We start from the raw sequence: 27,811 nt of genomic DNA on the forward strand, positions 1-27,811 counted from the left end.
TGCTGTGCAGTGTCTGGTGTAGGTGTCTGCTGAGTAAGCCATTGACCATGTACGTAGACATGCATATGAAGACAGCATAAAGGAAGTTCTACGGCACTTGAAAGAAGAGTAGGTGCCCAGCCCTATTGTTATTACCAACTGAGACATGGGCCTGCCAGAGAACTTTCCTGAGTAATATTTCCCACAATGGGAAATGGGGCATTTTCCCTCAGAGGTAGAAACTGAGCCTGGAGCCTTGCTCATGCCAGACAAGCACTCTGTCAGTGTGAACCCTCAACCCAAGAATATGTTAAATCATCTCAGTGTGTGCAAAACCAGATTAAATAAATCATGTGGTTGTGATAGGCCATGATTCACAAATGTTGTTATTATCACCATAAATCATATCGATATGTCCTGGTCCTTAATTATTCCAAAAAAAGAAGAAAAAAAGGCAAAATTCTATGTACAAAATATAGGTTTTTTTTTTCCCTTCTGGCACTCAACAAAAGATCATTTGTTTTTCACTCAGGCAAATTCAGATTCATTAATATATGGTTATATATTTTATACCAAAGCACAAAAGATGGAAAAAATTCCAAGGGAAGTCAAACACTATTGATTAGACAAGGTGAGGCAAAAGCAATGCAGACTGTCTGTTTATAAGGTATCAGGAGCACTGGATAAGTGGCACATTCCTGCTCCAGTCAGAAGATCCTGAGAACTAACTGCTTAGCTTAGCACAAAACAATGGCACAAGTAACACTGCTTAGTGGCCTGTGTTCACAGAGGTGGTCTGCACCTGTGCAAAGCGGATGCAGGACTGAATCAGATCCTCAGAAAACCAGGGAAAAGCTGCATTGTTAAAGTGGGAACTCTCAAATGTCTCTCTCTCTCTCTCTCTCTCTCTCTCTCTCTCTCTCTCTCTCTCTCTCTCTCTCTCCTCTCTCTTTCTCCCCCTCCTTCCCTCCCTTCCTCTGCCCCTCCTTCCCTCCTTCCCTCCTTCCCTCCCTCCCTCCCTCCCCCTCCCTTGTAAGGGAGGTCTTCATACTTAAAAGTTGCTGCAAGAAATTAAGAGTAAAACACTCCTGGGTCTATAGCTCAGAAGTAGAGCTTACCAACATTCCCAAGGCCCTGGGTCCAATCCCTAGTGTTTTGGTTTTAAGCACAACCTTCTAACAGAGTGACTGCATTGTGCATGAGCAAGCTTCTGGTGTAAAGGCCACTACAGGTGTAAACCCAGATAGTGAGGAGCAGATTGGCAGCTGCCGTACGCCTGTTATACGCTCCCATTCTTGGGGTCCCTGAAGATTCTTTCCTAATGGACTGTGTATTGTGGCTGTTCACCAACGGAAGTGACCTTCTCCAGGCTGTTGCAAAACTGAAGCTCCCACAGTTATGTATCATGCCTTTTTGAGAATTTTCCACAATGGAGCAGCTGCGTAGACATAACATGGCTTAGACAATTCGAACACAAACTATGAAGAACTGTTGTGTTTCTCATTATCTGTTCCATTTCGAGTAAGTCTTCAACAGTCTTCAACTTTTGCTACAAAAACTAGCAAAGCCGACTGTAGAATTGCCTTTTATCACTATTGGGTGCTTAGCGGCTTACAGAAATAAACGTCTGATTCTTACACTCTTTGTGCTTATTTTAAAAAGAGAGACCAGAATGACTAAGGCCAGCCGATAAGCAGTGGCACTGGGGTGGCTTCCTGGCCTTCTCTGTCCTCCTTTTTGGTGTACCTCACTGTTTCAGGACTAAAGTCCTGTGCATGCACGGGCCTACGCATTTGCAGTTACTATAGGTAAACAGGCTGTCCCATTCGAGGTAAGCCAACAGAGCCTTGGATCTCACTAGGAAGTGCCTTTTGAAATCTGAGTCATTGTTTGCTTTCTCTGCAAAAAGGAAATTAACAGAGTTTCCACTTGGGTATTTCTTCAATCAGTTCTATCTGTAGCTTCCAGTTCTTAAGTGCAGTAAGATTCTGAAACCCTCAGTAGCTGAAAGCATGGGCTCTATATATACATATATACATACACACATACATACACACATACACATTTACACACATATACAGATATATACAAATATAGCAATGATAAAGCTTAATTTCTAATTGCACAGTAAAAGATTAATAGAATAACTAATAATAAAATCAAATAATTATAACAATATAGTGATAAACCATTATTTCACCTTAAAAATACTTAGTCTTTATATTTTTGTGTGTGCCTATGTATATGCTTGCGGTGTTTTTGCATGTGGTGTATGTGTAAGTATGTACTTGAGTGTGAGCTTGTACTGAGCCAAGAGGAGGGACATCACATGGCCTCCTCTACCTTATTTCTTTGAGACAGGGTATCGCATTGAACCTGAAGCAAGGCTGGCAGCCAGCTAGTCCTGGGGACCCTCTTTTCTGCCCTCTACAGTGCTGGCATGGCAGTTGTGTGTGGGCAGTGATGTCCAGTTTCCTTTCCTGTGAGTTCTGAAGTCAGAAGACACATGCTTTCTCCAGGAGCACTCTTCACAGAGACCATCTCTATCCCCCCACTTTACCCTTTTCTCTGAAAGCCAACTTGGAAGTTTCTCTACAAGGCATATCCAAATCCTTGGTGTCAGTACACTTGCACTACATTATAATGTCAAATAAAGGTTCCTGGCCCACATGGACCACACCACTGTGTTCCTGGGTAATCTGACACCACTGCGTGTCCCTGGTAGGTAAAGAAAATGCAAATATCCTAGGAATGGGAACTGTTCCCCCTCAGGTGAAATATGGTGACATCACATATTGTTCAGAACATTATATACTCTGACCTACAAGTGTTTATTTCTGGAATTTTCTAATTAATTTTGGGAGAGTGAGGGTAACTGGACTTGTGGATCGTGAAACCACGGACAACAGGAGACCAATATGAACTGTAATTCATTGGTAGATGCTTTCAATATGTGCCCCATAGAAACTCCTGTTAAGATCTTCCTGTCCTCTTTTATGTTTTAGTCATCTTCCCAACCAATTTGTGTACTAAGCTGTGTCTTCTAAGATGACTTTTATAGACCTCTGAAAATGCACTGTAAATCAGCTGAATGAGGTATCTAGTTACCTAAGGCCTGGGAAAGATGAGAACATGTTTTCTCCAGGAAAGTCTCAGTGTCCACCTTCTCTCTCCTGCTCCTATTCTTGTCTTAGGCTGGCACTGCACAGATGAGCTGAAGAGATGCCCTGGGGCCTGAACATCTGTGGTAGTTTTTAAATGCCTTGCGTGGGACTCCTACTGTGGGTGGGCTGGGAAAGAACCTCTCTCCTGTGTCTGGTAGATGTCTTTGGCTCCAGTGGACCCTTCTTAGCCCATGTGCAAACACTTTGAAGCTCAGTGGCACACTCCTGCAGGATGACAACTAAGGGTACGTTAAATTGGACAGGCATTTAAACTAATGGAGACCATTATGAGCAATGGCTTTGGAGAGTGTTTCTAGGTTTAGGAATCTTCATAGTCCTTGGTTTCTTCCAAGCTATTCAGTCCTTGAATTCTGGCTTATCTGTACAGACAACCCTTGCTTCCATCCTCCAACTGATAGACACATGACTAATATAACCATATTCTGCTAGGAAGGGGGATATGCCTGTAAAAGCTTTGGAATCTTACAAAGAATGTCTGACTTTCATGGTTGTCAGTACACTCAAGCACAAGGACATTTGCTTGTAAATCTGTGACAAAAGTATGTTATCTGCTTACTCCTGTGTAGGAGAGCCAGGCTCAATTGTGTAATGCTTGATCCAAGAAAGTGGCTGTTACTGGCTTCACATTGCACATTCACCAGTTCTGGATGTCTTAGAAAGATGTAGGGATTTGAGATCATGATTTTTAAACCACTCTTCAGTATATCTAGAATGTATTCCACCACCAGACCCCAAATGTCTGATTTGGTAGATATGATTGTCCTGAAAATATAACATTTCTGACTCTCTATGTGTCTTTGTCTCCGTCTCTCTCCATCAATTTTAATTTATTATCTGCCTATACACTCTTGGCTGTGTGCTATACACTGAAGCATATCCAACTTACCAAGAAAATTAGCACACACCCTTTAAAAATTGACTCTTCCTCTCTCAGAAGCTATCAATTGCTGATAGCTCTACAGCTAAGGGTGGAACTTCATTCCAACCTCCCCTCTCCATTTCTGGGATTTTTTTTCTGGCTTGAACTTGTGTAAGCCATGCACATGCTGTCACAGATGTGTGGCTATTTTGTAATGTTTTATAATGTCTTGTACCAACACAGAACTACCCTCATGGATTAAATTGTTAGAGTTGTTTTATGAAGATGTATTAGTCAGAGTTCTCAGAATAATAGAACTTATACAATGGGAATATATTCATATGGAGAAAGGGGATTTATTAGAATGACTTACAGGCTGTGGTCTACCTAATCCAAAAATGGCAGCCTGAGGATGGAAGGTCCAAGAATCTAGTAGTTGCTCAGTCCACAAGGCTGGATATCTCAATTAGTCTATGATGGGATCCTGAAGAAGTAAACTCTAAAGTAAGTGAAGGGATAGACTTGCTGGGGGGGGGGGGGCAGGTGAAAGCAAGCTGGCAAAGAGCAAACTCTTCTTTTTTCTATGACTTCATATAGGCTTCTAGCAAACGATGTGACCCAGATTGGAGGTGGCTCTTCTTACCTCAAAAGATCTGAATTAAAGATGTGTCTTCACACTTTGAAGATATGGATTAAAAATATGTCTTCCTACTTCAAAGATCCACATGAGAAATGGATTTTCCCACTTCAAACTAAGCAAAAAATGCTTAGCATTTAGGTTTTAAATTTAACTCCAGATGCAGCCAAGTTAAGAACTAAGCATAGCCATCACAGGAGCCCTGATGACTCAGGCTTGCACCTGATTTCTGGTAGAGCACTGGAAGAGATGCTGTGAGCACAGGATGGCTCCACTTGCTCTGGTGGAGGCATGAACTCGTCCACCTTTGGACCAACCCTCCACGAAGCACTCTCAGATCTCAGTCTCTGTCTCTAGAATCTTTAATGGGGACTTTGCTAGATTCGATCTCAACAATTTAGTCACAGACTGCAAAGAAAATCAGTGCATTTTTATTATCACAAGCTGGAATGTTCAGTACCCAGGTACTGGCATCTAGTGAGGGCTGTCTTGCTGAGCCACTTCATAGCAGAATCCAGGAGGCCAAGATAATGTCAGAGAGAAAAATTAAGGGATAAACCCATCTTTCCTGGAGAACCCCACACCAACAGTGACTAACCCTCTGACCCATCCATGAGGAAAGAGCTCTTGAGAACTAACCACATCTCAAAAATTCCCATCTCCGAGCAGCGCTGCATTAGCAGTTAAGCTTCCATAGTAGGAACTTGAGGGATCATTCAAACCACACAGGGCTCAACTCTTTGGTTCCAGATGATAATCGATTGTTCATATTCAAAAGTGAACAGCAGCCTGTGTGGGAACCACTCAATCCACCTTCATAGCCTAATTTAGTATCTTGATCCCTCTGTTCCATGCCCATGACTTTAGGCTTGACAACTGCCAAGTTGACATCAGGATACTGCATGAACTTTCCCCAGGGAAGATGTGAACAAAGGTCTACTCACCCCAACATACCAACAAACCAAAGTAATAGTTTCACCATAGTCCAACTAAGTGAGCAATGAGCTAATAGGGGTCACAAGAGCAACCGTTAGGAGGAGGAGTTGGATGACCATAAAAGCAACTGTATCACCAAAAATTCTCACCCTAGTGTGGATGATGACTTCCCTGTAGCTGCACAGGTAGAGTTCCCCCTTCCCTTGATTTTCTACCCTCTATATTTCTGACACATCCTAAGACCACAAGATCATACTCAGCTGGGGTGGAGCTACATCTAGCTGGAAGAGAGATGTAGGGAGGACTAGCCTGCATCTCCAATGAGGGTCAAATGACTCCCCTAGTGCTCCCTCTGTGAGAGAAGGTCGGCAGTGCAGACATTTAAAGTCTCTTGCTCTCTCCTCTTCAGAGACCAGCTAGTCCCAGCTACCTCCCAGGGATGCCATAGAAATGACAGATTAAAAATAACCCTGTTTGGAGATGGGGAGACAGCTCAGTGGTACTGGCTGTACAAACGCAAGGGCCTGAGTTTGAATCTGCAGTTCTCCCGTTAAAAAGTCACATGTTAATGAATATGCTTGTAATTCCAGTGCCAGGACCGACACTGGAGATTAGGAGGATCTGTGAGGTTTGCCTGCCACTTGCTCAGCTCCAGGGCTTCTCAAATGTAATAGATAATCCTTATTCACTTGTGGGCATGTGTATCCACATGTGGAATCTTGCATATACCACACACACAAATAAAAAATACAATAAAAAATTTAAAAATAGTGAAAAAAGAAAGAAAGAAAACAAAGAAAGCAAAAAGGGGGGGGGGAACGTTTACATTGTGCCTTAACTTTGTGTCAGTAGAAAAAGAAACCTGTTGATTAAGTATGCTGTAGGCTAATGATAGCTTGGATTCCTTGATTCTGAAGTTTCTATTACTAATAACTCCCTGTTTAAGATGTCATGGCATAGGAAGATTATAGTAATAGAGCAAAGTTATAAAACTGGAGTGGATTGCTTGCCACCAAGGGAGCATTTTTCTCCATTCCATTCTGCCTATGTCTAATCAAAGACAAGTGGGATCAAGTGTCCTTTTCCTCTCCTAAAAGGGCAACCTTACAGAACTGTTAACAGAGCTGCTGTAGTCAAAACTCTCACTAAAGTGAATTCAGTGTGCTGTGCTCAGCCATAGACTAGTTGATGTTTGTCAAAATCCTGGGAGCCCAATAGTGATTTTTTAAATATCAAAGAAGAGCTGCCTTGTGCTGCCATGTTTGCGTGAAGGCCCAGATGTTTCTGTGTGGTTTAACTAAAAGTAGCATGCATCCCTCTACTAGTGTCCCACTGGGCCAGCCTCTGCCTTCTGTGTCAGAACTCCTGAGATGTTTCTTCCAAGTCAGAACCATCAGTTCCAGACCTAGGATCCAGGGATCTTGCCCTTTGGAGATAACCCCTACCGAGTCCACTCCCACACTCCCAGCCACTGGGGTTTCGTACTCTTCCTTACAAAATTCCCCCCAAAATGGACTAGAGCCCTAAAGAATGGCAGAAGAGTGTCAGAGGTAGTCTGGGTACCTCCAGGGTTGTGGGGCAGCTCCATGCTTCTGAAAAGTAGCTACAGTGTAGCTCAAAAACGGCAAGAGTCATGACACCATGGCCCTAACCCCACCACATCTGCCTGGCATCCTGCTCTCCATGCCTTGTCTTCCAGAAAAATCTTAAGAATGAGATGTTACTGTCACCCTATTTTACAGGTAAGAAACTTGGGCACCGTGTGTGAGCCACCCACCTGATGTCACCTCCTTAGCCAGTCTGATCATTTTTTTCCTATGATCCCAGTTCAAATCTTCTGCCTTACCCAAATTATTGCAAAGAATATGGTTTGTTACCTATAAAACACATTTTCTGAGCCAGCCAGGTAGATCACCTGGTCCCAGAGGGCGACATCTGCCGTAGGCGCACAGGTGTGGCCCATTCCATAGGCATGCAAGGGCGGCTCTCAAATGAGATGGAGGTGACTCATGTCTTCTTTCCTGGGGCTTTCGTTTCTGCCTAGCTTGGAATATACATCGCTGGGCAAAATGTAGAATGAATTCATCTGGTAAGACAGACTTACGGTAGAAAGGATTTACCAATGTTCTTTTGGTCAAAATGGGTCTCAGATGCCCCTGTAGAAGCTGTTTGTCCTCTAGCCACAGCTACTACACAAGGACCAGGCAGGCACTCACCTTTATGCCTGGCTTCTTTTCCCTTCCACCCTTCAATGTGAGGAAGGATGTCTGCACAGCACATATAAACAAAAGGCCAGAGTCATCCCCAGGGTCGGTCCTCACCTTCTGCTTAAAGACAAGTTTTCTGTGTTGTTTGCTCTTCTGTATACCTGGCTGGCTGGCCCTAAAGCTTCTGGGAATTCTCCTGCCTCCATACCACCTATCTAGCCTTAGGGGAGCTGGGATTGCAGATGTGTGCTGCTGTGCCCATCTTTACGTGAGAATTCTAATTCTGATCTTCAGGTCTTTATGGCAAGACAACCTTGGAACCAGCCCTCTATGTTTCATTTCAAGTATACCTTCATTCCTGTTTAAGTTTTACAGTGTTTTGGAATTGTGTGTGTGTGTGTGTGTGTGTGTGTGTGTGTGTGTGTCCCCAAATGCTAGAACACAGAGCACTTCTAGGATAACTTTATTTTTAAGGTTCAAGTTTATCAAGAATGTGCAGTGCATTTGGAATGTAGGAAGGCTGCTGATAGTCCGCCTTACGTCTACAACATGTTTTTTTCCTTTTGTAATAAATATAGCAGTTAAACTGTAAATATAGAGCAACTGTCAATTGCTATTTTCCTGAAAGAGCCAAGATGATTGTGCATGTCATCTTTTTATTGTGTCATTTCTGGTGTTAATGGAGTCAGACAGATTTAACCCCGAGGTCCCACAGTCTGAAGTATCATTTCTGGAGACGGAGATGTGTGGAATTTGAACACCCTGGCAACAGTGCGTGCCAACTCAGAGATACACTGCAGTTCATATATCAGAGGAAAAAAAAACTTTGATGGTTTTTCAGAGATTCTGAACAGTTCGAAAATGCACGGAGGGAGCCAGACGTTCCAGTCCATTACCAGATTATTACAAGTGAATATTTTTCCATTTAAAAGGCTTTTATTTTGCTAAAGAAAGCCATATTAGAAGTTTGTAGCGTAATGTTATTCAGCTGTGTATTTGGTAAACAACATTACCCTTCTGGTTTTACAGTGGGCAGCTATAAGCTTGCTCTTGTGGAGAACAGTGCTGTGGAAGAACACAGAAGACTGGAGACCAGTTCAAATACGAGGGAACAAAATTAAGAGCACGCCAGTTTCAGGACTGGTTGCCCAATTTGTATGCAGAGTGGATGCCTTTATAGACGATGAGTACTTCTGCAACATGTAGTCACACAGAAGCGATTCATGCAGAGCTAGGAAATCATTTTCCGAGACTTGGCTGGAAACCCGGTTTTCATGCATGAAGCATTTTGGGTAGTATCTCCAAAATTCCCTTTGAGAAAATGAAGTAACAAAACCCATCAGACACTCGAGGTCAGGAGCTCTTTAATGTGGCTCCAGGGCTCTGTCCCGGCGTGCTGTGGTGTTCCGGCACACAAAAGCAACAACACCATCTTTGTCTTTGAAGATGATAGATTCCACACACTTAGCTCATTAATCTGAGTTGGTGGGCTTTGCCTGGAGTTAAATATTCTCTCCTTACACGGTGGTTTTCATATTAATCTCTTAACAATACTGCTTTTCTCAGCGACTGCATTCAACTCCACTTTATAGATGTAAAAGAATAAAGTGAGATAGGAAGTTAGCATTTTTTTTTCACAAGGACCCTTGTACTTTGTGTGCGTGTGTGTTCAGATCCTCTTCTGATGTTTTACGAAATGTTGTCATGCAGTTTTTATAACCACCCCACAAATCTGTGATCCATTTTCTAAATGAGAAAGTAGAGATGCAGAAAGCCACACAGCTGGTAATCCCTCAGACAGCAAGAGAAGAGAAGGGTTGTGCTATCAGGTGAGTCCAGACTCTACCTCTGTGTTACCCTTTGTCACTGTGACCTTCTTTAGATCACCTTCATAGCTAATACAAGAAGCCAGGGAAAGTGAGTATTCATCATCTCAGACCCCCTGCCTGGTCACCCCCAGCTTCTCCCTTCCACAGACTGCACTCTAGTCTTCAAAGCAATGTTTCAGACTAGAAGCTTTCAACTTAACAAGGGCGGAGCAATCTTGGAAGAAGAGACTATGCAGAATAACTTCACATCAAGAACATTCCAAATGGTTAGTGGAAAAGACTGAGAGTGAACCAAAACTTTATCATTGGGTGATACTCTGTTTATTTTAAGAAGCTACTTTGAAGTTACAAATCCCATTCCCTGAATGTTCAACCCACCAGTCCAGCTCCCTGAAAGCAGAATGGCTGCACATCTTAAAAGAATAAAGACAACCAGGAATGAACGGAGCCAGAGTAGCCGTACATCTCACCAACACAGAAGCACAGGGGAATGAACCAAGATTTACCTGCAGAATCCCATGTGCTCTGCCCAATAGGGAAAATCCATTAAGGCCAGTGTTCCCCAGTAAGGGGCTACACAGCACATTTACAGGGATATCATGGCATTGGTACTTCCTCAAGGGGAAAGATGCTGTGCATTCTTGTTAATGGCAATACTGTAGACCCTGGAAGTTTTGAAATATCAGTGTCTCTAGATAAAGAGTTCTTCACCACTGGTCCCCCAGTAATGGGTGTGGCTTCTATATTTTATATTCTGACATGACCCAAAGAGGATTGTGCACTGACAAAAAGGCAGCTGAGGTGGGGATCCTACAGACCCAGGACATCTGGGCATCATTAGCCTTAGCTGGAGCCAGCCCACATGAGAGGTAGCAGGAAGGAGAAGAATGTTAGGCCAGATGTGGAAGCTATGCTATGGGAAATCCTGGCTCAATTTTTGGAAAGATTTTTTTCCTCCAACTATTAAATGATTTTGGAAGCCATCTAATAGTGGCCCTGAGATGAATAATTTAGCTAGAATATTGCAAAGGAGGGGAAGGGCTGTAGATCTATCCATAAAGATGAGATTGGTTTCATTTTCTAATTCTCCCAAAGTAGAAGGTTTCCAATGGGCTCTACCCCACTGCTGGCTCACTGAACAGACACCTCATGACTCTTACAGAGGCAACAGACCAGCTAGTGACCCAGTATCACTCCTGAGTTCAAGGCTTGGAGGAAAGCTCACGCAGGAGTGACTCTCAGCAGTTTAGTCCTCTAGGCATGGGAGTGACATTGTTGGGCTTTTCCTTCTTTCTCTTCCCTTTTGGTCAAAAGTCATTTTAAGTGATTTACTTTGACTCTGCAGAAACTCTAGCTGCCCCCAGGAGATAACCACAATTTCTTTTAAAAGTCCTGAGACAGGGGCTGGCCTGCAGTGATGTAGCAGCAATTCCTTCCAAGCTAGAGGAAAGTGATCACAGAGCTAGCATAGCTCTTAAAACATCGCTCTAATTAAAGCCTGGGGGTGCTATGGGGGCTTGTTTACCCTTCCTTTTCTGAGACTTGGAGAGATGCCTTGATCCCGGATCAAATCACAGGGAGAGAAAGAAAGCCCTTGTTGGTGTCCTTGTGTCCCTGGTCTACAATTCTAGAAAAAAAAAGAAAAAGTGTTGAATGGTTGTGTATCTGTCTGTCTATGTATGTTTGTGCATGTGTGTATCTGTGTGTGTGTCTGATTGTGTTTATGTGTCTTTGTGTGACAGGTGGAATCTTGGTAAGGAAGAGGTCTACAATACATGCAGTGATAAAGCTGGAGAGACGGCTTAGTGGTTAAGAGCACTGATCAATCTTCCAGAGGACGTAGGTTTGATTCCCAGCACCTACACCATAGCACACAACTGCCTGTAAATCCAGTACCAGAGGATCTGAGGCTTTCTTCTGGCCTCTGCAGGTACCAACACACACACAATACATCACAAACATACATGCAAGAAAATCACCAATACACACAGAAAAAAAAATACTTTAAAAAATGCATGTACTGAATATCCTGTTTAAAATGGATGAGTACTAATTGCCTAGAGAGCCATCTCTCTTCCTCTCATTTGCTTTCTGTTGCTGTGGTAAACATCATGACCAAAAGCAATCTGGGGAAGAAGAGGTTTATTTCACCTTACAGATTATATAGTCCATCACCAAGGGAAGACAAAGTAGGAACTCAGGGCAAGGCAAGAACCTGGAAGCAGGAACTGAAATAGAGACCATGAAGGAACACTGGTGTCTACCTTGTGTCCACGGCTTGCTCAGCTAGCTTCCCATACACCCCAGGATTGCCTAAGGAGGGGTGATGCCACTCACAGTGGGCTGGATGGACCCTCCCACATCAGTCATTAACCAAGAAAAGAAACTTAGGGCATACATATCCACAGGCCAACCTGGTGCACTCAACTCCCCAACAAGGTCCCCTCTTCCTAGATGACTCTAGTTTCTGTCAAGTTGACAAAACTAACCAGTGCACAAATGCCACTCTTAGGCCTGAATGTCCTGTCTTAGTCTATTGCACACCATTTCTCAGGTTTTACACAGTAACTTTTATTACTATCTTCTTTTGATATATGAATGTTGAATTCATTTATTTTTGTCTACAATAAATGAAATAGAAGTATCACCTGATTCAACCTATTAGCAGTATACACACACACACACACACACACACACACACACACACATATATATATATATATATCCCTAGGAATAACCCAGAACAGAACCATCAGCAGACCTAGTCTGGAAAATCTCAGATTGCAAGAGGGAACTGTCATGATTTGAGTGGCAGCTAGAACATACCTTTCATATGAGTGTTCACACGCGCTGATTATATAGTCTAATAATATAGAATTTTCATTCAGGGATCAATGAACACTATGGCACAGCTGTTCCCTATTGCATTACTTTCCTATTAGGGAAACATAAGAAAAGCTCTTTACTTTTTTAATTACATTTATTTGTGTGTATGTTGTGTGGGGATCAGGGAGCATGAATGCTACTGTGTGGGTATGGAGGTCAAAGGATACGCCAAGCCAGTTTGTGCTCTTCTGGGTCCTAACTCAGACTGTCAGGCTTGGTGACAATCACTTTACCCCCTGAACCATGTTGCTGGCCCAATAGCTTTTATTTTAAAAGAGAAAAAAGTGAAGGCAGCATAGAAGCATCTATGTGGGCAGAGGGGCAGTCATGTACCCTGAGATGTGGAAATAAACATTCCAAGGATCACAGTGCGATGAGACATGTGGGTGGTGGCCGCTGCCTTCCCTAAGGTCCTACTGCTTTGGAGCAGTCAGTGTTTTATGTCTTCACGGAGGGTTTCTGTCCTCCATGTTTGCGGGTCTTCTTTTCTTCAGTCTTCCCATTCCTGTAAGAACCAGAAGCTGTGTCTGGTGTCCCGTGTCTTAATTGTTCTCACCAGCCAGGGCTGCCAATGTGACCACCTTGGTGGAAGCCCGGTTATCAGACACAGGGATTTGTGGCTTGCTTTAGAGCATGGACATAAGCCCCAAGGCTTTAATGTCCCTGCGAGGACATGAGGCTGGGTGTGATAGGGAAGGTGGGTGCCGTCTTCCATCCATCGCCTTAGAACACAAGCTATGGCTTCCTCTCCCTGCCCAACTGGTCCAGTGGCCTGCTTTGCTTTCCTCTGGGCAGCGTTTCCCCCTGGTTCTACTCCCTATATCCCACAGTTTCCTATCTTTTACTCTTTCCATTTTAATTTACGGAAATGTCTGTTATGTGATTTCATATTATTTAATTTGAAAAATAGTCACATGCTTAATCTTCCTTAATTTCATTCACATTGTAGTGGCACAAGTACTATTTTGTGAAATACTTAACAAAACGTTTCCAATTTTAGGATTTATTTAGTCTGTTTGAAAAACACATCCCAGAGAGGAAAGACACTACTTTCTAGGTCTTCAGATATTATTTTAGGAACCTATGTCCAAATCCGAGTGCTTCTGACTGGCATTCATGGAAGATGAAAGGACCCTTGACCACTGGACTCCACACAGAGGCAAGCGGTTGCCCAACTGACATTTCTGTAGGATTGTTTCTCTGCTTAAGTCCAAACTGAGGATAGCCCTTCTTTAAGTTTCAACATGCTTTGTGTTTTACAGCATCCAAGATTTTCCTAACTGCCCACCTCTTTCTTTCCTTTTCTTTTCTTTTTGGTCTTAAAACACTCTCTTTTGGCTGGCTCCGTAAGCAGAGCCTGCCAACCAGTTGCTTTTATGGTAATTGACAGCATAGCTGATTTTTGGAACCTTAGAATCTAAAAAGGCATTTAGCCCAGACTGCGGGGAGGCTGAGCCAAGCTACTTGCAGAGTGAGAGGCTGCTGAGCAAATGTTAGCGGTCAGACCCAGCCCTGCAGATGCTGATACACTCCGCCAACGAGCCTTGCCGCACCACTGTAGCACCGGTCTGCTTTCTTCTCACGCTCAGCTGCATTTGCCCTTCTCCTGTCTGGAGCCCCTGGTACTCTTACCAGAAGGGAGCTCCTGGGACCTGCTGTAATAGGGTGGACAGAAGTTACCCGAGCTTTACGACCACCAATGACTCCTTGAACACTGACTATGGACTGCAAGGCATAGAAACTTGGATTACCCAAGACATAATCCACATATCAAATGATGTCCAAGAAGAGCAGAGGAGTGGCCCCTGGTTCTGGAAAGGCTCAGTGCAGCAGTGTAGGGCAGAACAGGGAAGTGGGAAGGGGTGGATGGGGGAACAGGGGAAGGGAAGAGGGCTTATGGGACTTTCGGGGAGTGGGGAGCCAGGAAAGGGGAAATCATTTGAAATGTAAATAAAAAATATATCGAATAAAAAGAAATCAAAAAAAGGAAAGGAAAAAGACAACATTAGGGAGAAATGGTAGCCTTTAGTAGCAGCATTTCGTGTGAGCCGTGGATTGCAAACTTGTTGAGCATTCCTCGGGTCGTATTAATCTTTAAAATGTCTATGGCATCTCCTCAGACCCCATCACAACATAGTAAACAGAAGCCCACAAACTAGCAGATCTTTAGAGTTCTTGCCGTCCAGAAAAAATACACAAGTATCTCCAAGAAAGGGAAGGTTGTTTATGAACTTCCTTTTGTTGTTCACATGGAAACCAGGTTCACCACTACTCATGGATGGTCCTAGTCATACCGGGAAACCCCGAACAACAGCCACTCAAGCCACCATAGATGCAGAAAAGCTTCTGGGTGCGACAGTCACCTTCTGCACCTGGTCTGAAATCCTCAAGACCTTAGAACACCTTAGGACAGTTTTAGCCTTGATAGAAACACAAGCTGTTTCCAAGATATTGCAATGGGTGCATTGACAGACCCAGTCAGTCCTACTTTACAACACCAAGTGCATCCACAATCCTTAAAATAAAGTGTAAAGTTCAGCCTTGGGACTAGGACCTCAGACCTGGTTCTAGGATTTGTAGAAGTGGGGGCTAGCAAGAGGCCTCATTGGATACAAGTAGAAGAACCCAAGTTCAAATCCTCAGGACTCATGTAAAAGCCAGGCACATAGTGGGAGCATCTGTAGTATTAGTGCTCCCGCAGGGAGGTAGGAGGCAGAGATAGAAGAAACCTTAGAACTGGAAGAAAACCTCGAGCCAGGTGTGCAAGACAGTGAGCAAGCTGTTTTGTTTTATTCAAGGCAAAACCAATATCAGAGGTTAGAGGTCGCCCTACCATTCCCTCTATGCATCATGAGCACATATTCACACCCACAAATATGAGTGTGCATACAGACTCGTTTTACAAAGAGAGAGAGGGGGGGAGGGAGGGAGGGAGAGAGAGGGAAGAAGAAAGGGAGAGACAGGAGAGGGAGAGAGAGAGGAGAGGGAGAGAGAGGGAGGGAGGGAGGAAGAGAGACAGACAGACAGACGGACAGACAGACAGAGAAATGGGATGTTCTGAAACTAATTAGAATGCCCAAACAAGGATATGAATAGGTTTTTACACATCAGAGATGTTTTCATAGGCACATTCACCTCTAAGTAAGCAGAATTTCAGGATTTCATAGCTTGTTACAAGAATCTCTGTTCTCAGAGGCTGTACTTTAAGGAGCCAGCCACTGTAGGTGCCATCAGCATCAACACTGTGGGGCTGCCGAGCATAGACTTCCTCCTCATCTTGAAGATTTGGCATCTTCAGGATTTTGCATCACATTACATGTCTGACAGCAGCAAGCTTCCTTCTTGTCCCCAGTCACCACTCAGCTGACTTGTCAGGTAGGAAGCCATAGTCCCTTGCCTTCAACAAGGTTCAGCTGTGAACCTGAGTGTTAGAATGGAGTCTTTTCTAAGTTTAGTTTTCTCATTTCCCTAATGTTTGCACTTCATGGATCCTAGTCTGCTTTTGACAGATCATTTCATTGACTGAACAGCCCCTAACCTATTGTTGCACTTTTAGGTGCACTCTCTCCCCTCCCCCTCTTCCTCCTCCCTCCCTCCTCTCTGTAAAATTTCCAGTGTTGCTCACTTACCCTCTGAAAGGCTTGACTTGTTCTCTGGTTTTGGTAGCATTTTGTACCTGTCACTACTGAGCGAAAACAGATGACAGGGGAGACTCCATGGGCACCAAAGAGACCCGGGACCCTGTCCAGAGTCGCTAATTCTGAAAACCTTGGGCTGGAGATGCTGAGATAGCTCAGTGGCTAAAGGCACAAGCCATCTTGCCGGACAAGTTGGCTAAGATCCTGGGATTCCAGTGGTGGAAAAAAATAAATATCTGTCCTCTGACCTCTCTATATATGCCTCATTAATAAATAAATGTGATTTTTAAAAATGTTATAAAGCAACACTGAAGAGAATCGACTCATAAAAGAATCATCTACAAATCAGGATTATTGGAGTTCTATGGGCCAAAAATTATTTCAGTTTTACTATACTTTAAGTCACTTTCAACCCCAAATTATCCAACACAGCAAGCAGGGTGGGGCTCTGACTGTCCAGGCTAACCCAGCATGATCAGAAGATCCCAAGCTGAGGGCACTCCAGACCCAAGCATTTCTCCCAAGCCTTGTTAAATGCTACGTGAATGTTCAGTGGATGCACCAGGAGCTAAGGCTGTTCCACAGTCCTCTGTACACAGGTCCTGCCAGGAGAGAGCTGGTCTCCCAGGAGTGCTCTCGCTCCAGGGCTCAGTGGTGAGATCGCGACTTTCTCTCCAATAACTGTCTAAAGTGAGACCAGCCAGGAGGACACAGGGCACAGGAACAATGTAGCAACTGAGAGTATTCTTCCAGTCTCCATCTGCACCCAGGAGCTGGGGCTATTCCACAGCCCTATCTACACAGGTCCGGTCAGAAGAGAGCTGGTCTCCCAGGAGTGCTGACACAGGCTTACAGGCCCACAGGAGGGACAAGCTCCAGCCAGAGACAGCAAGAACAACTAACACCAGAGATAACCAGATGGCAAAAGGCAAGCCTAAGAACCCTACCAACAGAAACCAAGGCTACTTGGCATCATCAGAACCGAGTTCTTCCACCACAGCAAGCCCTGGAAGTCCAACACATGAGAAAAGTTGATTTAAAAATAACATTTCATGATGATGAAGGACACAAATAGCTCCATTAAAGAAATACAGGAGAACACAGGTAAACAGCTAGAGACCCCTAAAGAGGAAACACAAAAATCCCATAAAGAATTAGAAGACAACACAATTAAACAGGTGAAGGAATTGAACAAAGCCTTCCAGGATCTAAACAACAGAAGTAGAAACAATAAAGAAATCACAAAGGGAGACAACTCTGGAGATAGAAAACCTAGGAAAGAGATCAGAAGTCATAGATGCAAGAATCACCAACAGAATACAAGAGATAGAAGAGAGAATCTCAAGTGCAGATGATACCATAGAAAACATTGACACAGTCAAAGAAAACACAAAAAGCAAAAAGCTCCCAACCCAAAACATTCAGCAAATCCAGGACACAAATGAGAAGACCAAACCTAAGTATTATAGGCATTAGAAGAGAGCTAAGATTTCCAACTTAAAGAGCCAGTAAATATCTTCAACAAAATTATAGAAGAAAACTTCCCTAACCTAAAGAAAGAGATGATCATAAATATACAAGAATCCTACAGAACTCCAAATAGAGAGGACCAGAAAAGAAATTCCTTATGTCACATAATAGCAAAACACCAAATGCACAAAACAAAGAAAAAATATTAGAAGCACTAGAGGAAAAGGTCCAGTAACATATAAAGGCAGACCTATCAAAATTACACTGGACTTCTCCCCAGAGACTCTACAAGCCAGAAAATACTGGGCAGATGTCATACAGACCTCAAAAGAACACAAATGTCATCCTAGGCTGCTAAACCAAGCAAAACACTCAATTACCATAGATAGAGAAATCAAGGTATTTCATAACAAAACAAATTTACACAATATCTTTCCACAAATCCAGCCATTCAAAGGATAATAAATGAAAAACTTCAAAAGGAGGGAACCTACACCACAGAAAAAGATCAAGAACCAAGAAGATAGCCACATAAACGTAATTCCACCTCTAACAACAAAAATAACAGGGTGCAACAATCACTATTCCTTAATATCTCTTAATAACAATGGACTCAATTCCCCAATAAAAAGGCACAGACTATCAGACTGAATATGTAAACAGGACCCAATATTTTGCTGCATACAGAAAACCCATCTCAGTGACAAAGACAGTCACTACCTGAGAGTAAAAGGCTGGAAAGTAATCTTCCAAACAAATGGTCCCAAAAAACAAGCTGGAGTAGCCATTCTAATATCGAATAAAAATGACTTTCAACATAAAAGTTATAAAAAAAAAAAGATAAGGAAGGACACTTCATACCCATCAAAGGAAAAATCCACCAAGAAGAACTCTCAATTCTGAATATCTATGCTCCAAATGCAAGGGCACCCACATTTTTGGTTTGTTTTTTTAAGACAGGGTTTCTCTGTATAGCCCTGGCTGTCTTGGAACTCACTCTGTAGACCAGGCTGGCCTCGAACTCAGAAATCCTCCCACCTCTGCCTCCCAAGTACTGGGGTTAAAGGTGTGTGCCACCACTGCCCAGCTTGCACCCACATTCTTAAAAGATACTTCACTAAAGCTCAAAGCACACATTGCACCTCACACAATAATAGTGGGAGACTTCACCACCCAACTCTCATCAATGGACAGATCATGGAAATAGAAGCTAAACAGAGACACTGAAACTAACAGAAGTTATGAAACAAATGAATTTAACAGATATTTATAGAATATTTTTTCTAAAACAAAGGAATATACTTTCTTCTCACAATCTCATGGTATCTTCTCCAAAAATGACCATATAATCAGTCACAAAACAGGCCCCAACAGATACAAGAAGGGATTGAAATAATCCCATGCATCCTATCAGACTATGCAGACTAAGGCTGGTCTTCAATAACAACAAAAACAACAGAAAGCCCACATACACATACACATAGAAGCTGAAGAACACTCTACTCAATGATAACTTGGTCAAGGAAGAAATAAAGAAATTAAAGACCTTTTAGAATTTAATGAAAATGAAGGCACAACATACCCAAACTTATGAGACACAATGAAAGCAGTGCTAAGAGGAAAACTCATAGCTCTGAGAGCCTCCTAAAAGAAACTGGAGAGAGGATACACCAGCATCTTGATAGCACACCTGAAAGCTCTAGAACAAAAGGAAGCAAATACACCCAAGAGGAATAGATGGCAGGAAATAATCAAACTAAGGGCTGAAATCAACCAAGTAGAAACAAAAAGAACTATACAAAAATTCAACAAGACCAGGAGCTGATTCTTTGAGAAAATCAACAGGATAGATAAACCCTTAACCAGGCTAACCAGAGGGCACAGAGACAGTATTCAAATCAACAAAATCAGGATTAAAAGGGATACATAACAACAGAAACAGAGAAAATCCAAAAATCATCAGATCCTTCTACAAAAGCCTATACTGAACAAAACTGAAAAGTCTGGATCAAATAGACAATTTTCCAGACATATACCAGGTAACAAAGTTAAGTCAGGATCAGATAAATGATCTAAACAGTCCCATAACCCCTAAAGAAATAGAAACAGTCATTAATAGTCTCCCAGACAAAAAAATTTACAGGAGCAGATGAGTTTAATGCAGAGTTCTATCAGACATTCAAAGAAGACCTAATACCAATACTCTTCAAACTATTCTAAAAAAAAAATTAGAAACAGAAAGGACACTGCCCAATTCATTCTATGAAACACAATTACTCTATACATAAACCATACAAAGACCCAACAATGAAAGAAAATTTCAGACCAATTTCCCTTATGAATATTGATGCAAAAATACTCAATAAAATCTTTGCAAACCAAATCCAAGTACACATCAAAATGATCATCCATCATGACAAAGTAGGATTCACCCCAGGGATGCAGGGATGGTTCAAAATACAGAAATCCATCAACATAATCCACTATATAAACAAACTCAAAGGAAAAAATAGATTATCACTTCATTAGATGCTGAGAAAGCATTTGACAAAATTCAACACCCCTTCATGATAAAAGTCTTGGAAAGAACAGGAATTCAAGGCCCATACCTAAACATAGTAAAACCAATATACAGCAAACTGGTAGCCAACATCAAACTAAATGGAGAGAAACGTGAAGCAATCCCACTAAAATCAGGAACTAGACAAGGCTGCTCACTCTCTCCCTACCTATTCAATACAGTACTGGAAGTTCTAGCCAGAGCAATGAAACAACAAAAGTAGGTCAAAGGGATAAAAATTGGAAAGGAAGAAGTCAAAGTATCACTATGTTCAGATGATATGATAGTATACCTAAGGGACCCAAAAAATTCCACCAGAGAACTCCTAAACCTGATAAACAACTTCAGCAAATGGCTGGATAAATCAACTCAAACCAATCAGTGTCTTTCCTCTACTCAAAGGATAAACAGACTGAGAAAGAAATTAGGTAAAACAACACCCTTCACAATAGTCACAAATAATATAAAATACTTGGTACTAACTAAGCAAATGAAAGTTCTATATGACAAGAACTTCAAGTCTCTGAATAAAGAGACCAAAGAAGATCTCAGAAGATGAAAAGATCTCCCGTGATCATGAATTCGCAGGGTTAATATAGTAAAAATGGCCATCTTGACAAAAGCAATCTATGGATTCAATGCAATCCCCATCAAAATTCTAACTCAATTCTTGATAGAGTTAGAAAGATCAATTTGCAAATTCATCTGGAAGAACAAAAACAAAAACCAAAATCCAGGATAGTGAAAACTATTCTCAACAATAAAAGAACTTCTAGGGGAATCACCATCCCTGACCTCAGGCTATACTACAGAACAATTGTGATAAAAACTGTTTGGTATTGATACAGTGATAGGCAAGTACATCAATGACATCGAACTGAAGACCCAGAAATGAATCCACACACCTATGGTAACCTGATCATTGACAAAAGAGCTAAAACCATCCAGTGGGAAAAGACAGTATTTTCAAAAAATGGTGCTGGTGCAAAGGTGGTTAGCATATATTAGAATACAAATTGATCCATTCTTATCTCTTTGTACAAAGCTTAAGTCCAAGTGGATTAAGGACTTCCACATAAAATCAGATACACTGAAACTAATAGAAAAGAAAGTGGGGAAGAGCCTCAGGTGTATGGGCCCAGGGGAAAATTTCCTAAACAGAACATCAATAGCTTATGCTTTAAGATCAAGAATTGACAAATGGGACCTCATAAAATTGCAAAGCTTCTGTAAGGCAAAGGATGCTGTCAATAGGACAAAATGGCAACCAACAGATTGGGAAAAGATCTTTACAAATCCTGCATCTGATAGAGGGCTAATATTTAATATATACAAAGAACTTAAGAAGTTAATCTCCATAGAACCGAATAACCCCATTAAAAATGGGGTACAGAGCTAAACAAAGAATTCTCAACTGAAGAACACCTAATCACTGAGAATCACCTAAAGAAATGTTCAACATCCCTAGTTATCAGGGAAATGCAAATCAAAACAACCCTGAGAGTCCACTTCACACCAGTCAGAATGGCTAAGATCAAAAATTCAGGTGACAGCAGATGCTGGAGAGGATGCGGAGAAAGGAACACTCCTCCACTGCTGGTGGGATTGCAAGCTTGTACAACCATTCTGGAAATCAGTCTGTCAGTTCCTCAGAAAAATGGAGATATTATATTACCTGAGGACCCAGTTATACCACCCCTGGGCATATACCCAGAAGATGCTCCAACATGTAATAAGGATACATGCTCCACTATGTTCTTAACAACATTATTTATAATAGCCAGAAGCTGGAAAGAACCCAATTGTCCTTCAACAGAGGAATGGATACAAAAAGTGTGGTTCATTTACACAATGGAGTGCTACTCAGCTATTAAAAAAATAACAAATTCATGAAATTCGTAGGCAAATAGATGGAACTAGAAACTATCATCCTGAGTGAGGTAACCCAATCACAAAAGAACACACTTGGTGTGCACTCACTGATACGTGAATATTAGCTCAGAAGCTTGGAACACCCAAGTTACAATCCACAGACGACTTGAAGCTCAAGAAGAAGAAAGATCAGTGTGGATATTTCGGTTCTTCTTAGAAGGGGGAACAAAATACTCATGGGAGAAGATACAGAGACAAAGTGTGGAGCAGAGACTAAAGGAAAGACCATTCACAGACTGCCCCACCTGGGCATCCATCCCATATACAGCTACCAACCAATACTGTGGATGCCAGCAAATGCTTGCTGACAGGAGCCTGATATAGCTGTCTCCTGAGAGGCTCTGCCAATGCTTGACAAATACAGACATGGATGCTCTCAGCCAACCATTGGACTGAACACGGGGTCCCCAATGGAGGAGAAAGAGAAAGAACTGAAGGAGATGAAGGTGTTTGCAGCCCCATAGAAGGAACAACAATATGAACTAACCAATGGCCCCAAAGCTCCCAGGGACTAAATCACCAACCAAAGAGAACACATGGAGGGACCCTTGTCTCCAGCCACATATGTAGCAGAGGATGGCTTTGTCAGACATCAATGGGAAGAGAGGTCCTTGGTCCTGTGAAGACTCAATGCTCATGTGTAGGGGAATGCCAGGACAGGGAAGAAGGAATGGGTGGGTTGGTGAGGTAGGGGAGTGGGGATGGGATAGGGGGTTTTCCAGGGTAAAACGAGGAAAGGGGATAACCATTGAAATGTAAATAAAGAAAATCTAATGTGTGTGTGTGTGTGTGTGTGTGTGTGTGTGTGTGAGAGAGAGAGAGAGAGAGAGAGAGAGAGAGAGAGAGAGAGAGAGAGAGAGAGAATGCTCAGTGGAAGGAAACAGAGCTAACATGAGCCCGGAGTGACAGATCATCTCATGTGTCCTGCACAGCGGCCTTGAAGTACCTTCATCAAGTACTTTTGCTTTCCTGCTTGTGTTTTATTTTCAACTTTGCTGATTCCTCAGATTATAAGTAGCTCAGAGCAAGCTATCTCCATATAGAGACCTTCCCTCTTAGCAGGCTTCTATGCAGAGGACCTTGAATCTGGCCCCAGTTCATGGCCATGCAGTTATTTTCTTGGGCTCTCTTCCTCGTCCTGTGAACTGCTGCCCAGGTTAGACTGCATTGTAACCTCTCCTCCCTCTGAGCTTTCCTGGGCTCTGACGCTTAGAGCTCTTCGTTGGGAATGAAATTGCAATGCCTGGCAGATCTTGAACATGTCAGAGAAATTGCAGGAGGTCTAAAGAAATACTGAATAGGAAGAGGAGAAGGCAAAATGAAAGACTGAGGCCAAGAGGGACAGTTTTTCAGAGATCATAGGAAGAGGACTTTGAGTACATTGTGTGCATTTTCTGCTCCCTTTCTGTCCTGAGATGCTTCCGTAAGTAGATCGTTTATTGTGTCCTGGTTACTGCAGACGGTGGTGGCAGTGGCTGTGGTGACCAAAGCTTATCCACTACCTAGATTCATAGTTTTCTGAGTTTATAGGGAGACCCTGTTCATTCCCACTCCTGACCTACACATTTTTATCCCCAGGCCATATCCCTTAAACCAATAGAATGAATCAGCATCCAGAACCCATTTCAGTCTTCCATCATGTTTTCATGGTGGTGGAATTAATTAGTGATCAGGGAGCAGATTTGCCCATCTCTGGCATAAGCCAGCTGTCTCCCTTGTTTCTCACGACAGCAGGATGAGGAGTTTTGGAGAGTGAAGACTGGTTTCTTCTGGTGGACCAGGAGCTCCATACAGTGTCAGCATTAGGTCTGTTACTCATGTATTGGCTATCCAGACTATTAGTCTCACCTGCCCCCCACCCCACCCCCCAAGGCTGGAGTCTCAGGAAATTGCAGAATATGAAGGTTGAAGGAACCCCAACAGCTTCTAGGAAAGTCCTTGTTCTGGAGTTGAGGAAAAACGACATCTACCTTGTGGGGCATGGTGATGTGCTGATGGCTGCTGACAGCTGAGAAATGAACAAGAACGTTGATTTACCAGTCTCATCACCACGCCTCCCTGTACAGTCTTTGCAAGGCTTGGCTTCTTAATAATCTTAATAACTCATGGGATGTCTGTAAGAAAAATAATATCAGTCATTTTCTGGATAAAATTTTATTCTTATCAATAATGAAGAAATTCCTAAGATTAAACAGGAGTGGAGATGTGGCTCAGTGTTCAAGAGTGGTGTCTGCTCTTTCTGAGGACCTGCGTTTGGTTCCAGCACCCATATCAGATGATTCACAGCTGCCTATATCTCCAACTGTTGGAGATCTGATGCCCTCTTCTGTCCTCTCAGAGCAACTGCATTCGTGGTACATACACACACACACATACACACGCATACACACACTCACACACACACACAGAAGGAGAGAGAGAGAGACAAAGACAGAGACAGAGACAGAGGAGAGAGACAGAGAGAGGAGACAGAAACAGAGAGACAGAGAGAGACAAAGACAAAGAGACATAGAGAGAGGAGAGAGACAAACAGAAACAGAGACAAAGAGAGAGACAGAGAAAGGAGACAGAAACAGAGAGAGACAGAGAGACAGAGAGAGACAGAGACAGAGAGAGGAGAGAAAGAAAGAGAGAGAGGAGGGAGAGAGAGAGACAGACAGACAGAGAGAGAATAAATCTTAAAAGACAAAATCCAAGAAAGAGACGAGTGACTGAATTTGTGCTTCTTTTACAGACACCCCGGACCTTGGATCTACTAAGGGTGACAGGTGAGCAAAACGAATTTCCTTTGCCTGGATGCTGACTCCGGGGCACGTAGTGGTGGGTCTGATCTCTGATCCTCCCTCTTCTTTTTTGCACACATGCAGTGCTGTGAACAGAAGAGGGCCAAGCAAGGATGACACATACTGGAAGGAGATCAACGCAGCCATGGCCTTAACAAACCTGGCCCAGGGGAAAGATGAGGTGCAGGGGACGACCACCAGTTGCATCATCCAGAAGTCTTCCCACATAGCGGAAGTAAAGACAGTCAAGCTGCCACTGGTGCAGCGCTTCTAGAGCAGCCAGGGAGTGCTGCCTGTGTCAGTGGGTTGCTTTGCTTGTTTTTTGGTGTTTGGTTGTTTTTTTTTTTTTTTTACCTAAATCCTCATCCTAAGAGCCAAGCAGAGGTGAAGAGGACTTCCATTCAACTATCTTAAATATATCAGTTGCTTCTATAAAAAGACATATAAGTTATAAAAACTTATTTTAATCAAAAATATTAACTTATTTTATGTTACTGAAACTATGCATAAAGCGTCTGCATTACCATTACAATAAGTGCCTTGCTCCCTGAGGTAAGCTCCAACGTGGGCACAGAGGAGAGCTGTGCCTCAAACCATCACCACCAACACTTGCTGCACTGCATCATTCCAGACTGGTCCAGGACTGAAGCCAATCGCTGAGAGCCCCTGAAACAAATTCAATCCGTCACACGTTCAAACTCGGAGATCTGTTCAGCCCAGATGAGGTGATCTTTTATTTTTATTTTCTTCTTTTTTTTTTAATGCCTACAGGACTGGAAACTGTTCTTTGTGCCTTCCAGGGTGATGGTGAGAATTTTCTGTGTGGGTTTTGTTTGCATATCTGTTAGTGCATCCAAAATGAAAGGTGCAGCAGGACCACGTGATGCATACATTTAAAAAGAGACGCTTTCCAACTAGTTTAATATTGCAATGTAGTCAGAAATTGTTTTCCCAAGCACTGTTGGAAAGTATGCCAATGCCCTTTACAATTAATTGGGATTTTTTTCCCTGAAAAAAAAAATGTGGGTCATGGATTAGGACTGCCACAGTTTTTAAAAATGCCTTATTATATAAATCTTTGACTTTTTTCCTGTGTAAAACTAAACCTAAAGTTTAGTTTTAAATCGTAATCTTGTTTGCATTAGAATTCAGGGTTCCTTTGTGATGGAAGCTGCTTTCATATGGAGTGACTAAAAGCCTTTTATTTGGTTCATTTCAAACCCAATTCAGATGGACAATTTGTATTGCAATGAGAACAAGACAATGAAGGAAAAAATCTGTGTGTGGATATACGTACACATGCAAAAAAATTGATTTTTAAAATTTAAAACGTATGGGTAGCAAAACACATTCATGTAGCCTACACTGTTCAGTCTCTGATTTTTTTGCCAAGTAGGACATCCAAGTAAAAATCAAGTGAAGTCTTGCATTGAAAGAAAGAAAGTCTTGTTTCTAAATGTCACTACCACAGAGTGAGAGTAATCACTATCAAGGAAGAAGAGTATCTTTTCCATCCAGCAATAACATCCTACCCAGCTTGGGAAGACTGCAAACCAAAGGAATGTGGAGACGCCCAATAGAAAAGGAAATCTGGAGATACCCAACAGAACAGAGCAAGCGTTCAAGAGCAAAGTGAAAAGACTAGGCTATGGGGGGCATTTTTTTCTGGTTGTATAATGTATTTTCTAATTGTTCTAAGCTGGAAAGCATTTTTGCAAGTGTGAATGACAGACATCTGGGTTCACAGCACACGCTGACGTTTTATCTTTATTTTACAAAATGCTTTAAACACCGGAGGTTAATCTGGTTGCTGAGCAGACGTGATGGCCTTGATGGCCATTGTAGGATACTTTCTCCTGTATCATAGCATAGTGGGGTGGGAGTTATCTAGTGTAATGAAGATAATTTGATATGAAAATATTTTGTATGTATATTTTTACTTTGTTTTCTTAAGTACCATTGGCAGTTGCAGTAAGCCCTAGGAGAATGTGCTAGAAGTGCTGACTGTATGAGTGGATGAAGTATTGGGTTCTTCCGCTGCGTCCCTGATACGCTGAGATCCAGGATGCAAAGCGGGAGTCACTACAAGACAAGCCTGCCCAGATGTGCTCGAGGCAGCGAGGAACAAGAACAAATACTTCACTCTTTTTCATACTATTATAAGTTATTCTGGTATTAAATATTTTAATAAAAGTGTTCTTGTTTTAACATGTTGCAATTAGACAAGTGAACTCTGGGTTGTATTTTATTTGAAATTGTCATGTTTTATTTTTTCCATCCTTTGGGGGGGAAATATCAGCTAATTTGTTCTGTATTATGAACACAAACCAATGATAGGATACTATCCACATAATTTCTTTAAAGTACCAAAGCTTGGAGTCTGGCCTATACACACATGAAAAGTAGATAATTAGCATATCCTGAGCAATGTCTCCAATTACAATCATTTTAATTTATTATTCTTCTTGTGTTACTGTTGTTTTATCTGGAAATCAGAGCCCCCTGTCTCTTAAAAGCACTTTGAACAATCCAAGCCAGCAGCCGAGAGCTTGACTGACATGTAATTTATATTGACGAGAAAGAGACTCACTTTTATTTTACAGTTGTATTTTAATAAAATTAAAGTCTGTCAAGAGTTCTTGACAGATTTAAAATAAAAGTTCGTTTCTAGACTTCAGTGATCAAATGGATTTGTTTGCCTTTGAAAGCTGGCCAGGGCGAGGGAGCAGGAGACAGGAACAGCCTCGCATGTGGGTCATGGATTGGGCGTGCCACAGTTGGACCAAGTTTGAATTCTATCACTTTAGGCCACCAACCCACCTGTTAAGACCAAGGACAGGAACACAACACAGACTGTTCAAATACTGGGTTGTGCTAAAATCTTTTTCCATGGATAATACAATAAGCATT

The 27,811-nt window shown here is 42.3% G+C and overlaps 1 protein-coding gene across 1 annotated transcript in view; it reads left to right on the forward strand.

Moving 5' to 3' along the window:
• Mkx (mohawk homeobox) overlaps positions 1–27,473 on the forward strand; it is a 73,537-nt gene extending 46,064 nt beyond the window's left edge. The window contains exons 6-7 of the mRNA XM_052157370.1: positions 24,853–24,886; positions 24,986–27,473. Of these exons, the coding sequence (XP_052013330.1) occupies positions 24,853–24,886; positions 24,986–25,175 (224 nt within the window). The 3' untranslated portion in view covers positions 25,176–27,473. The remainder of the gene's footprint in view (positions 1–24,852; positions 24,887–24,985) is intronic.
• The last annotated feature ends 338 nt before the right edge of the window (positions 27,474–27,811 follow it).

This window comes from Apodemus sylvaticus, chromosome 14, assembly GCF_947179515.1.
Source record: "Apodemus sylvaticus chromosome 14, mApoSyl1.1, whole genome shotgun sequence".
Classification (NCBI taxonomy): Eukaryota; Metazoa; Chordata; class Mammalia; order Rodentia; family Muridae; genus Apodemus; species Apodemus sylvaticus.